The sequence below is a fragment of the Schistosoma mansoni genome, chromosome 1 (assembly GCF_000237925.1).
Source record: "Schistosoma mansoni strain Puerto Rico chromosome 1, complete genome".
Lineage (NCBI taxonomy): Eukaryota > Metazoa > Platyhelminthes > Trematoda > Strigeidida > Schistosomatidae > Schistosoma > Schistosoma mansoni.
The window spans coordinates 452,253-467,415 of record NC_031495.1 but is presented as its reverse complement, the minus strand read 5'-3'; the positions used below and the strand labels follow the sequence as shown (position 1 = coordinate 467,415).

At 36.5% G+C, this 15,163-nt stretch overlaps 1 protein-coding gene across 1 annotated transcript in view; it reads left to right on the top strand.

Annotated features, from left to right (window-relative positions):
- Positions 1–15,163, top strand: part of Smp_160450 (hypothetical protein) — a gene marked incomplete at both ends in the record, with an annotated part of 71,190 nt that overhangs the window by 54,461 nt on the left and 1,566 nt on the right. The window contains 7 exons of the mRNA XM_018792901.1: positions 936–1,094; positions 3,278–3,529; positions 5,281–5,746; positions 7,646–7,826; positions 8,990–9,248; positions 11,012–11,208; positions 12,229–12,355. Of these exons, the coding sequence (XP_018647467.1) occupies positions 936–1,094; positions 3,278–3,529; positions 5,281–5,746; positions 7,646–7,826; positions 8,990–9,248; positions 11,012–11,208; positions 12,229–12,355 (1,641 nt within the window). The remainder of the gene's footprint in view (positions 1–935; positions 1,095–3,277; positions 3,530–5,280; positions 5,747–7,645; positions 7,827–8,989; positions 9,249–11,011; positions 11,209–12,228; positions 12,356–15,163) is intronic.

Here is a 15,163-nt window from a genome sequence, read left to right as displayed (position 1 = left end):
TAATTCCCCTCTAGAAGTTTCCCAAGTCGAAAAAGATTAAGGAGTGTTGGTACCCTATGACCTGAAATCGTATGCGAACTGTGACAAAAACGCCTCTCAAGCAAACCTTGCACTGGTAACATTGAAGCGCATTTTTGGCCAGTTTGACGGTAGAACCTTCCACATAATCTTTAATAGTTTTATTCGTCCCCATTTAGAGTACGGAAACGTAGTATTTCCTCCCTCCCTCAAAAAGGATAAGGACACTCTGGAACGTATACAACGTCGAGCCACGAAATCAGTTCGGGGACTCCAATTCAAACCTTATGAAGAGCGCCTCAAATCACCTAACCTTTACCCGTTAAAGTACAGGCGTCTTAGAGGTGACCTTCTTATGACTTACAGTATTTTTAATACTTCTGGTCACCCCCTTAAACATCTTCTTAAGCTTAGTCACAACACTAACCTAAGAGGTAACACCCAGAAACTGGAGACCCAACATAGCAGAACAGACTGTAGACATGACTTCTACTCCGTAAGAGTTGTCAAGTGCTGGAATTCACTGCCGACTGAGCTAGTCCAAGTGACTTCCCAGGAGTCCTTTAAGAGGAAACTTGACTTATTCTTGAGGACTAAGGATAACTTACTATGATTTACCAAATTCTTCTTTTCCTCTGTTATCGTTCATATACCTAGGTTTTTGCCTGAAGGTATTGGTGATCCGCTGCTACTAGACACGGAAGCCCGTTAAGCGAAAGCTTCTTCTATTCCGTCCTCAACCATTTCAACCACTTGAACCATTTGAACTCAAATACAGAATGACCGCCTCTTGTCAGGCCGTTCAAGGTCGTTGAAACGAAACGGCGGGCGACTTTGAAAGCCTCTGACTTTTCTTACCGTGCTCGTTAATGCCGGTCAGAGTTAAGAAGTCAGTCTCTAGGTTTCTAAACCACCAGGTCGCTCATAGAATAAGACTGTTGGAATCAGCCTTACTCGAAATCCATGATCTTGATAACCGCATGAAAATGGAACTATTAGCTTTGAACACCCTTGCTAATCCAAATGACGACGAATTTTGTGAAGAGGATTGTATGACATATGTGTCTGCGGAAGATGTAAGTTATATTGTTCGGATGATAAGCGTCATTGTTTCAAGGCTAACTACCAGGACATAGTTTATGTTAACTAGCTTACCAGGGAAACAGAAATGCTTTGTAGGAAATCTATCCTGTAATAATGTTTTGAGCCTACTGCTAAAAAGTTAACAAGATTTGGTGGAAACTACTCGAGACTGTGTTTTTATGTTAAGTGTCGTAATTTCCTGTACGTAATCTGCACATCGTTATTCCGTCGACCAAATCTGAGTAGTGACATTAAATTTTATGCAACTAAATTGTAACCCATAGTATAGTGCATATATCATTACTTAGAAATTAAGCTACATCGTTCTGTCACGAATTCTCTGATCTGCTGACTATTCCTATTCGGTTGTCCAGCTATCACATTCGAGTTCTTCATATATTTCTACAGTTCAAATATTAGTACTGACAAAATTAAAAGTATTTACTTTGTCCACAGTAGTTATGCAAATAGTATTCCCAATTGCTTCATGTTATGATGAGTAGGTTCTGTTCTAAAAATAGTTGACTATCTACCAATTTACAAACATAATCAGGTTGATCTAAAAATCGATGTTACACTGACAGATATATAAAGTTAGACTGTTTAAATAAATGTTTATACATTCCTTCCAGGAGACAATTGTCTCGGAATTTATAGTAATGCAGGGCAAAATTCGGGACCCAGTTATTCTTAGTTGCTAGGGGGGACTGGAACATGTGTAGTGTCGAAAGGCTATTCTGGTGACATTACATAGTAACTATAATCTTCAGCTAGTAAATCAAAAATGAAGACACAGCATAAAGCAACGACGAAGTTAACCTGGCAGGTCGGGCTATAACAGTGCTAGCTCGTTTTTTACCTAATCTAAATAGATACTATCTAAATTGATAGAACCGCCCAAGAGTAATATACCTTTAAAATGCGCGATGTCTAGTAATAAGAAGTTTAGTGTCCGTATTTTTTTCACGAGTTGAACGTACTACATTCACAAACGTAGGCTGTTTTAGATCAGTGGTAACTACCAAAATAGCTAGCAAACGATGGTATTGATCTTGTTCCATAGACAAATCTTGGCAGATGATCCTAGTCTGAGAAATTTACTTGCAAAGTAATTAACATAGAGTAAAGATTCGGAATGCGACAACTTCGTTTCTGAAAAATGTAACAAGGTGTTTCTGGGTACTAGATTGAAGCAGTGGATGTAAAAAATGGTTTATCTCATCCAGTTTCAACATGTTGATTAAGAGTATTTAGATGACAATTCTACTTGGCGAAGACGCTGACAAAAACAATCTCCGTTCCTCTAAATTCTGGGCTGGTCTGGGTGAGTCTATGTCTAACCCAACCTTGTGCAGTGAAACTGTTTGAGACATTAGTCTCTTCAATTATTTTAGATGTCTTGTCTACCGTGGTAGGCTGGTGGCTATCTTGGCACAGATATACAGATATCTTTCGGCTACTGTAGGGCATGTTCGCCTTCTAATTAGAGTGCAAGTATACTGTGTGTTAGTTAATTTTACATTGCTTTGCTGCTGTAAAAGGTGGTTTGTGACAGTATAGGACTTTCGCAAGTCACAAGTATATAATTATAGATGTCTGTGGATTACTCCTGGCGTCCAGCGATATCACAAAAGCGTTCCCTTCGCTCTGGGCAACTGGCTAGTACCACTGTCCCTCACACTTTAATGTGGCTCATACCTAATAAAGGAGCTAGTATGGTCTTTTATCATTTATTTTAGGTGAAGACAGTAGGTAAATGTGACAAGACCATGTGTAATCAGTGCCTTCGCCGTTTTTGGCTGATAACACTCACGAATGTAGCATTTAAGGCTTTTTAACAATTTGGATTCGACTTTCATCAATAACTGACAGTTGTAAACCAGGAAACGGTGGACATCTGTTTCCTACTCTAAAACTCGGGATAGACTACTTTCAGTCCTGCATAGGACTTATCGATGTTATGTTCACCTCCAAACACGGTTTTATTTGATCTTAGTGCAGTGTGCTGAAAAGTTTGGGACCAAGAAATAATTGTCCAGTATTATTCAGTATTCAGTGCTTTTCCGTTGATGTCAGGCCATGGTAAACTATCTTTTTCTGTTTTTGATATTATTAAATATTTTGGTGTTGTATATATTTAGTTTTTTTAACTTATCACCTATTTATTTTTTGGTAGGAATTACTAAAAAGCCATGAGAATTTTAATGATTCTAACTGTGGTGTCAATTATGAGTTGGTGGATTTGAACGATGATGTTACAGCTTATGAAGCATCAATTAATAAAATCGACGAACAAATTCAATCAATCGATGTCCGCAAATCAAAGTCCTGCTTTACTAAAGGTCAAAATATATCTACGCTGAAAACATTCGATTTTCTTACTGGTCTTATTAATGATCGATCGTTAAAGTTGACTTCTTGTTTACCTGTTGATATAGATCATTCTTCAGAGTAGTTGTCTCCTATACATGCATTTTTGTACAAAAGATTCTATTCTAACTTCAGAACATTTGTAAATATATATGTACCCACTTATTCAATACACATTCATTTATACTTACTGTTGTGATTTCTGAAAAAATTGTGTTGATAAAATCGTATGATCTGCAAAACTGCAAGTCGTTCGCTGAAGCCATTTTTTTTGGTTATGAAGTATATAACACTAGGTCAAAAGTAAAATTTGTGAGCTGGAAACTGAGACATTTTGTTGAGCACCTAGCTTGTCGAATGCTCGGATGGTTTTCTCATGGGTGTTGGGTCGCCTGACCTGCCAGGAGAGATGAAACAATCCATTGTTATGTACCAGATTCAGTGAGAGCCGTATTTATTTATATTTATACTCCCTCATGTTATTGTCACACCTAGCCGTAGCTGCTACCTTGACACAGTGGTTCAGCTTGATCATTGAGATGGCTTAGTCTTTATACGCAGACTAGAACACTTGTTCCTGCACATTTTTACTAGTTTCTACGTAGCTTTTGACTGACTGAATCTTTACAGATCAGTTCGTTTGTAGTACATCTGTAATATAGTTGCCCATAATTCATACATAGTCTGGATAAAATACTGACCTCAGCCCTCATAACTTCATTAAAACTAAGAATACTGTAACGTGTTAAATATGAGTTGAAACAAGTGTCTGAGGTCCATAAGCTTTTCTTCAGGTCTTCAGGAGAAACTAGTAGTTACATCGTGGTATTGTTTCTTTTCAACTACCACTATTGAGTACAGATGAATTTAACATTCTATGAAACGCCTCGACTGTTCGCCTCTCTTTATAGTTGGAAAAGCCTTTCTGATTTATTTCCATATTAATATCAATGCGGTGGTTGTTGAAAATAGCATATATTGCTATTGTCGATTTAATTTGTAGATTCTTCAACTCTACAGGATTATCAGGCACCAGTCGAGATTTCATGAGAAGACTCTTCCAATGGTTGGAAATAGGGATAAATCTGAGATTAGTAAACTTTCCAAAGAACTAAATCTTTCTTTTGGCGTTTCCTTATTGTTTACCTTATATCTCGAATTCAACACCACATCACGTTCTTACAGGTTACCAAAATTTCACAAACCAAGTACCTATGGGGTAAAGACTGTTCAAATAAGCAATATCAAGTTGGAGGGCGAGGTGAAGGTGAAGATGTCAAGGGGAGGAAAATAGGTCAATTGGATTATGAATCATTAACTATCTGAGCTGCATATACGGTGTACCGGGTTAATGATTTTTGGTATTGTGCTTTGTGATAAAGACTTACCAGTTGATGTCCTCGGATAAATGGGAATCAACAGTACAAATACTGACTTTCTGGAGACGTTCACAGTAGCCCGAGATATTTTTAATTACTTAGCTTTGGATAGATCTTGAGAAATAATTGACTTTAGATAATAAGCGTCGGTTTGAGTGAATTATACACTTATGTAGTTCATCACATTGGATTATTTAAGTAATATTGTTAGTAATAGTTATTTATCGGAAACGTATTTACTGTTAATTATTATTGACTTAGTCTTTAACTCAATCGACTTTCAGTTATTGAGATATGGGATACAGCGCCGCCCATCTGTTTCTGTTCAAGCAGTCGGATAATGTCGATAGCCTTCACTTCAAATGTTTTAATCAAAGTCGAATACTTAATTCACCTACTGTGTATGCATATATTTCACTTTTTATTTTAGTATTCATCACAGTCATCATTATTATCATTATCACCTGAAGAATTGAGAATATCCAACGAATTGTCCCTAGATAATGAATTAAAATATCGTAATTTACATGGTAAACATTATACTTCAAGTGTTGATGGTGATTTCTATCCGAATTCCGATTCCAATAATTCATTATTATTTGATACAGATATATTAAAAAATTCTTTAAACAATAATAGTATAACACAAATTGAATGTATGAGACGTCGTTATTCAGATCATAATGGTTCACCATCTATTATACGATATATGGAAAATGTGTATATACGTGAAGAAGATAATGATAGTGACGATGAGGATGATGATGATGGCAGTATAAATTCAGATTATGTCAATTATTCAATTTCAACGAAAAAATGTACATATGCTTATATTGGATTATTATTAACTTTTATCTGTATTGCATCAATCCTATTTGTATTTTACATATATCCAAGTAAGTGTGTATTGTAAGAGTTCATTTGACTTGTTTGTTTGAAACTTGGTTAAATATACTTTATATGTATTAAAATAGTCAAGTCATATTAAAAATGACCTAAATTCCCTTTCCTAAACTTCATTGCATTCCATTTAATGATTATCCTACAACCTTTTCGATTGATTTATTTCGTAGATTGTCTTAAAATGTCCGCCACTAAATGCTCTGGTACAGCCGAGAGTGGGGGAGAGTCAGCTCTCCCTCGAAAAATGCTCTCACATGGCTACGTGCATACAACCACTGCCATAAAAGTCCTACTCACTGCCTTCTCGCGGCATTACTATTGTTTACGAAATTAAGAGGACGAGAAGCGAATGTCCGGCTCTCTAAACAGGTTGGTGGACACGGAGAGTCCACCTAGGGGAGTTGGGAAACCCTCATTCCAAACCAATAGTACACATGGACTCCAGGATCCTGAGGGAAAAAATGATGTATGAACCAATCGTTGGTCACCGGCTACCATGAGACTGCATCTCATTACGTTGATCCACTGCCTTTTGGATCGGACCTTTAGGTCGCAGGCTCCGGGTATGGCCCTCTAGGAGAAGCACCTGCTTTGGTTTGGGTACCCGGGCAGTATCACAGCCCATACACAAATCAAGTGACTTATGTGATGCATATATCTATATATATATATATATATATCTATCTATCTATCTATATATATATATATATATATATATATATATTGTTTGTGGGAAATGAAAAAGTAATATTACAATGTGTAAATAAATTTTACATAATTAGTGAGTCTATTGAAGTTTTCTATAGTTTGCCTTTAAATCTAAAAACATCGATAAATAGATTCGTTCATGTAGATGTAGAATATCTTTCTTCTCCCAATCTTTATTAGGATCAAAATAAATCTTTAAGAGTCCCCAGACTGTTCTTGGTTAGTGTTAAGATTAAGAATTTAGAGTTTAGGTTTTCATCACGAGCTGGCACCAGCTATCATCCTGTTGTATCCCGAAGAGAATTACGAATGGTAACTTTTGAGGACTATTTATTGGTCAATATAATATGTATATTTCCCATTGTAATTAACCTAATCATATTCGTTTCCTCTTATCACTAACTTTATTTTGACCTTTGAACTATTATTATACGATCCTTGAGTTATCATCAGTTTATTGATTACTATTCACAGCCATATTCGGCTAAATATTGTACAAATGTTATTATCTATTTTATGGGTCGATATGGTTTGTTTGTTTGGTATATAGACTCAGTATGTTTGAAATACAATGATTCATACCATTGAGGCTGTTATTAGTGTTCTGGACTTAACTGGCTGGGCTAGGCAGATAACAGAACCGGCAAGTTTTACGCAAAACTCCAACAATGATTTCCTCTTTCATGATTATTGGCTCGTCTTTAAATTATACTTTTTCCAACATTTATTAATACATTAACTTAATTTTATAAACAAAAACTCAGTAGCTAAGTGTATAACACAATGACGTTTGATGCAAACGGTACTGAATTCGAGTCCCAGAGTGAACATCATCTCTGAGATGCAGGTACATCCAGCTGACAAGTCTCAAATGGGACGAAACGCGCGTCAAACTGGATTCCACTGCTAGCCACTATCCATCTTTGTTCATAAAGTTTTTGACTTTAGACAATGTCAAGGCAGTCCGCACAGGATGCACATATGCCAATTAGAGACTAACCAGTTGCAGTCCTAAACAACAATGTGAAGATACAAGTAAACAACACCAAGTGAATTTAACTTAGGTTTTTTGTTGACATCAACTCTGAATCCTGTTAAATTGATATATTGGTTTTTTTATTTAAATCTACTAGAACACTACTATTCAATCACTTTTTATAAATAGATACAAATCTCCATTTTAGTGTTCATTTCATCGACGCCATCATCATCCTCATCATCTTTTGTTCATGAACAATCTTTATCATCTGTACAAAAAATCAGAACACAAAATCTAACCAATCAGTTGTCTCAAGAATTTCAAGGTCAACATAAACGTCTTTGGGCTCAGATTCGTTCTGCTTTAGAATCACCATTTCAACATGAGTAAGTAAATCTTAGTTTTAGATGATCAATTATTGGCTTCTTAAAATTTCTGCGACTTTATTCCCTTTGAATTCAATATTTTTGGAAATCTTCAGTACTACAAAAATAGTTTGTTTTATCAGTGTGGGGTCGTGGAGATTGCTAAGTTTTTGATCGAGATCATGAACGGATGAATGTTAGACCATCATTAAAAATCTGGAAGTACTGAGCAGCCGTTTCTTCCTAGTATGGGTCTCCTCAGCAGTGCGCATCCAGTGGAGTTAATCCGTCTCAGGTAGATACAGGTATCTACCTCAGACAATAGAAGATGGTCGCACAATTTCGTGGATTGGTTGAAGTTGGACATTAACACAGTAGGATGCCGGCTCAGTGGTCTAGAGGGTTCGAGTCCTTCAAACATGACCGTGGATGCGCACTGCTAATGAGTCCCATACTAGTACCAAACGACCGCCCAGTACCTCCAGGTTTTCAATGGTGATCTAACATTCGTGGATTCATGATCTCAATCGAAAAATCTTTTATTCTGCTGAGCTACTAATAAATTATTCTTAAGATTACTTATTTTATTATTTGTTTATTTGAACACAAATATTGGTACAAAAGGGCACCCAATACATATGCATCACACAAGTCACTTGATTTGTGTGTGGGCTGTGATACTGCTCGGGTGCCCAGACCAAAGCAAGTGCTTTTCCTAGGAGGCCATACTCGGAGCCTTCAACCTAAAGGTCTGATCCAAAAGGCAGTGGATCAACGTAAGGAGATGCAGTCCCATGATAGCCGATGACCAACGATTGGTTCATACATCATTTTTTCCCTCAGGATCCTGGAGTTCATGTGCACTATTGGTTTGGAATGAGGGTTTTCCAACTCCCCTAGGTGGATCCTCTATATCCATCAATCTGTTTAGAGCACTGGATATTCTCTTTTCGTCCTCTCAATTTCGTAAACAATAGTAATGCCGTGAGAAGGCAATGATTAGGATTTCCCTGACAGTGGGTATATGTGAGCATTTTCCGAGGGAGAGCTGACTCTCTCCACTCTTAGCTGTACCAGGGCATTTGGAGGCGAATCTTCTATCTACATCATTTATTCTATAATGTCATGTACTTTTTAAAATAACTCATGAGACTTTTACATGTTTGGCTGTTTATTAATTGTAGATATACAAATCATCAAAGGCACACTACTAATGAAAGGATTTCCCCGATAGTACTTCTCATTGTCAATCGTTACATACATTCAATAGTCAATAATCAATCTAAACAACATCATTGTACACCTAATCACAATGAAAATGTATCGTTTGATTGTTTTATTACACGTCTTGGTCAATTAGTGAATCATATGTATTTGTCAAATTCTAAAAATTCATGTTCAATTCTAAAAGGTTACCAATTCAATTCCTTAAATAAACAAAAGGTTAGTAATAATTATCATATTGATAATGCAGTTCCAGTTCCCTCAAGATTGCAGGTACACCTTACTGACGAGTGCCAAGTAGCACGAAACCCGGGTCCAGGGTTTCATGTTGAGCACTTCCAACCACCATCTTATCTCAACATAGTGCACGCAGTGTCGAGCCACCTAGATTAGTGGCCACATTGCGACTTGATCGATAGCATTCGATGAGCACTAAAGAAGGACTTGACACGCATGACATTGATCACCACCCAGTGATCAATCAATTGTGATAATACATATATTTTTATTGTATAATTGTTAAGTAGATAAACTAAGCATATTCATGTACCACCCAGTGATCAATCAATTGTGATAATACATATATTTTTATTGTATAATTGTTAAGTAGATAAACTAAGCATATTCATGTACCTCTTATTATAAGCTTTGTTTATTACGATACGATTTACCGCTCTTGAATTATACCCAGTCTATTAATGACAGTCTCCTACATTCACAGACACTTTTTGGTTAGATCTTGTACAAATGTTATTTTCTATTTTATGGTACGATGTGGTCAGTTTGTTTGGTATATAAACCGCAATATATTTGAAATACATGATTCATATCGTTGGGGCTAAGATTAGTATTCTGGACTCAACAGGCAGAGCTAAACAGGAAGAAGGATTGATAAGTACTCTAGACTGCTCGTACGGGTTTACGCGTTATTGATCTGATCGATAGATCACTGTCCTCTAATTGGCAGTATCATTACGTTATATATTAATAGGCTACAAGTCCACAAGATATAACAATTACATTTCTCTTCGATATCATACTACTAACTAAAATGGTTGCATGTTCATGTGGTAGTTTAACGGTTAGTCCACTCACTTCTAATTATTGGTCCTTGGTTGTGGTCAGCGTGATAACGGGATTTACAACTTAGAGTTGTTGAGTGGTATGTTTCACTATCGGTCACATTAGTCCATATGTTTTCATTCTGTATATTCCTTTTAAGTTCCAATATCCTCTCACTGACTTCTTGTTATTCCTCGTTTCATATTCTCTATGTTTAGTTTTTCTGGTTACCACTGTTGCTATATTACTTTAACTCCCTTTTTAAGTTTATCTGGTTGTGTTGAATTAGTATGACAGTTTGTACCTGTCTGTATATTGATTATGACTGATTGACTACTGGATCTGATGTTAAAACTCTACAGCACATATTCTGGTTTAAGCAGTCAGATAGTAGAAGTAGTTTTATTCCCAATTATCACTCAGTTTTTGTTATCCATAAGTCTTTTTATTTTATTTATTTATTTATTTAAACACATAAATATTGGTACAAGGAAGCACCAGATACATATGCGTCTCACAAATCTCATTTGATTTGTGTGAGGGCTGTGATACTACCCAGGTGCCCAAACTGAAGCAGGTGGTTTTCTTAGGGAGCCACAGCTGGAGCCTTTGACCTAAAGGTGTGATCCACAAGGCAGTGGAGCATCGTGAGGAGATGCAGTCCCATGGTAGTCGGTGACCATCAATTGATTCATACGCCATTTGTTCCCTCAGGATACTGGAGCCCATGTCATGTGCACCATTGGTTTGGAATCAGGGAGAGCGGACTCTCCCCACTCTCGGCCGTACCAGGGCATTTTGGGGGCATCCATAAGTCTTTGTAGGGGGTGGGGGGTAGTTAAGTCTTTGAAGTGATGAGTTGTATGCTCAAACCCTCATTCACTTACATTTAATAATATTTTCTCTCTTTTTGATTTCAGTTTGATCAAATGAAACTAGAATTCGACAATCAACTTGATGATTTATATAAATCTGGTTCACGTTGTTTTCATTTTACTTCAATTGATTTGCTACCAGCTGAAATGGTTCTATTATTTCATGGTTATACAGATTCAGAGAATTCAATTTATTCTAATTCTATTTTATTAATAAGTTTATCAAAAAGATTTGATGTATAGTAAGTTGTATTACATGCCGTTTTTAATGATGATTGAATTGTTTTTTAGTTGAAAGCGTGAGCTAATTAAAGCTAGACCACCAGGGAAAATGTGGAAGCACTGGACGGCCGTTTTGTCCTATTGTGGGACTAAATCTCCACACAAAAAAACCCCTTCTGAATTGTTTCTAATGATTATAAACGTTGAACAAATTCACTGATCATTATAATTCTGTATATGAAGTAAAGAACAGTTCGTTTGATTAAAATTATTCCTTTTTTGTCAATGTTGAACCTTCATTTATATTAAAGTAATTTCTGAATAACAAAACTATAGTTACAACAACCCACAAATGCCCTGGTACGGCCGAGAGTGGGGAGAGTCCACTCTCCCTCTCTAAATGTTCTCACATGGCCACGCGTATATAACCTCTGTCAGGGAAGTCTTACTCACTGCCTTCTCGTGGCGGGGGTGTTGTTTACGAAATTAAGAGGACGAAAAGCGGATGTCTGACGCTTTAACCGGGTTGGTGGACACGTAAAGTTCACATAGGGGAGATGGAAAACCCTGATTCCAAACCAATGGTGCACATGGGCTCCAGTATCCTGACGGAACAAATGGCGTATGAATCAATTGTTGGTCACCGGCTACCATGAGACTGCGTCTCCTTACGATGCTCCGCTGCCTTATGGACTTTTGGGTCAAAGGGTCCGGGTGTAGCACCCTAAGAAAACCATCTGCTTCAGTTTGGGCACCCGGGCGGTATCACAATCCTCACACAAATCAAATGAGATTTGTATGGCGCTTATATATCTGGTGTCCCCTTGTACCATTATTTACGTGTTTAAATAAATAATAACGTCGACTTAGTAGTTGTAATGGTTAAACATTCTTCATGAAACCCTTAGGTCCTAGATGCGCTCTCATGATGAGGTTGTGGATGGGTATGTGTGATGAATAGAAACTACACAGTAGATCCACTTCCACAAAACCCACTTCATTTATACACTTGTTGTTATTTATTTATCTTTTCATCCAAGTGAATCATTGAATTGTACAAAAAAATCGGAACATATTTTACCTGGTTGTCAAACAGCTGGTCAATTTGAACATCAAGTAAATCAGTTTTTACGATCTTTATGGAATAAATACTTGGGTAATGAAGAGGTAGATGCATTAATTTCACGTTTAACTACAAATATTATTATATTTCATACATATGATTATAATAATAATTTGGAAATCAATTCAACTTGTACCCAATAAGATAAATATGCACCACCTTTTCCACATAGCAAGCCTGTAATATGAACCTATTTTGTATGAATAAGAACATTAAACTGATCAATAAATATAAATATTGACTTTGTATTTTCATTCATTTTCTGGGTTCAGCGTTAATAGCAAAGAATAAGGGTTCTCGGTTCGATCTCCGGTGGCTTTGCACTATTGAGTGGTTCCACATTAGAAAAAACGGGTGTCCAGAGATTTCTGGCCCCTATTGATTATCTAGCTAAGGTCAGTTGGTAATATAAAATAGGAAATTCAACATTCGCTACAAATTTAGACAGCAACAACAACTAGGTTTGCAAGATGAAATGAATTCATCAGTTTATTTTCACGGTTTCTCATCAGCTGCATACAACCTAAAATTAAAATTATTGACATAATTAGTAAGCAAAGATGGATAGTGGCTAGCAGTGAAATCCAGTTTGACGCGCGTTTCATCCTATTTGGTATTCGTCAGCTGGATGTACCTGTATCTCAGAGATGATGTTCAATCTGGGACTCGAACCCAGTACCTTTCGCTTCAAACGCTATTGCATTATCCACTCGGACGAAACGCGCGTCAAACTGGATTCCACTGCTAGCCACTATCCATCTTTGCTTACCATGCTTGTGAATTAAGGCTATATCAAGGCAATACGCACAGTATGCACATATGCCAATTAGAGACTGACCAGTTGCAGTCCTAACACATCGATGGAAAGATTCAAACAAACAATACTAAATGAATTTATTGATATCATTACTTGTAAACGTTTAGCATACCATTGTAACAATTGAAAATAAAGTCAATAGACATTTTCAAAAACTTTTGAAGGAGCTGATAGATAGTTTAACTTACAACAATCTGAGGGTAAAAGGATCACCACAGCCTTTTGTATAGGGTCTTTTTGAAGTTCACAAATCCAGCTTTCTGTTAAGACCTATAATTTCTATGATAAACTCACCATATGATTTGGTTGAATGGTTAACCAAATTATTAGAACACATTTGTAGAAAACAGCCTGCAAATAGTTTAAAAGGCGCATTTCAGTTTTCAGAAATAGTATCAATTGAATATACCAGGTATACCATGGTATCTTTTGATATGTGTTCATTATTTACGGGTATACCATTAGACGAAACAATATGGTTTGCGAACAATCTGAATTACTTCCTTTGCCTGAGAATGAGTTGACAAAATTATTACTACTTCATTTCCAATTCAACAACCAAACATACCAACAAACCGATGGAGTGGTCATGGGGTCGATCACCACTAGGGCCTATCTAGGTCGATATCTTCATGGCTAACCTAGAACAAACGAAAATAAAACACGAAATCCGGAACACAACGCACTATTCTACGTTTATTATCTGTGGTGATAGGGACCACGCTTCTCAGTTAAGTAGTCACTTCAATAACTCTCATGCCAACATAACGTTTACAATGATATATGGAAGAGATAACCAATCCAATTTTTTATATCATAGTAAGGCGGGAAAATGATGGGAGTCTTGAGAAAAGTATATGTAGGAAAGAAACGTGAACAGAACAATATTTGAACTGAAACAGATTTTGTCCTATTAGCTACAAAAAGTGTCTAGTCAAAACGCTTTTCAATAGAGGTAGGATGTTATGCTCAAAGGGCAAAATAAATGAGAAACTGGCTACTCTGGAAAAGCATCTCATAAAAAAATGGATACTCGAGGGAAGAAAATATCCCAAGGGTGGTGAATAACCAACTGTTGGAAAGAAACTTGTCTTCATCCGCCTTCCGCTCAAGAGAGATGATATTTCAGGAAGAGTCGATAGGGAGAGTCAAGGTGGCACTGAAAAAAGCTTCTCTGCTGATTAACTTGTTTCACTGTACAACACTAGGTGTTCATTATACCATTCAAAGACAGATCAACACCCTATCTATGGATTTACATGTACCGATTGTGCCAAGTACATAGAAAAGCCTGTACTAGGTTTTCTTGAACACATACGTAGGAACCTACAGCTGAAAGGGAGTAAAGTCTCTAGAATTGCGATTGTCAGACATTTTTTGAATGAATGGTGGACATAAACTGAATGTGATGCATTCAAAGTAATCAAGAGATGAAAAATACCTTTCTTACTGCATTTTGCAAAAGAAATTCCTGTCAGACATTCACGACCTGACCTATGTATACAGAAGGAAAGTCTAATCAGCTTTCCCCTGTCATGATGATTAGAAATTTGTCTAATATAACCTTTGTTAATTCTAATCAGTTTTTCCAACCCTGTCCCCAACCTTTTATTGTTCTTTCTTCTTAGTTATGTTTGTTTATTTTATCATGTTAAGCGATTACTCAACCTCTTATCCATTTCATTACCTTTACATAACTTGTGCATTATTACTTCTCAATATTTAAATACACACCTTTCTTGACCATGTTTTTTCATACACCTTTTATTTTGCATAAAAATACCAACTACTTACGAGTAGCCTAATTCTAATAACAAAAAAACGAACCATGCACTGGGTTTAGTTGTATACAACGGTTGAAGTCATTACTGCCTTTCTTGGTAGCTGTGTTCACTTTTTCCAGCAAAATATGATTAAAATGTCAGTAAGTACATGATACTGATTTTTTATTGTTAACAACAATAGCAGTAGTATATAATGAATCTCAAGAAGAAAAAAATGTCAACACAAAAATATGATAATGATAAGGCAAGAA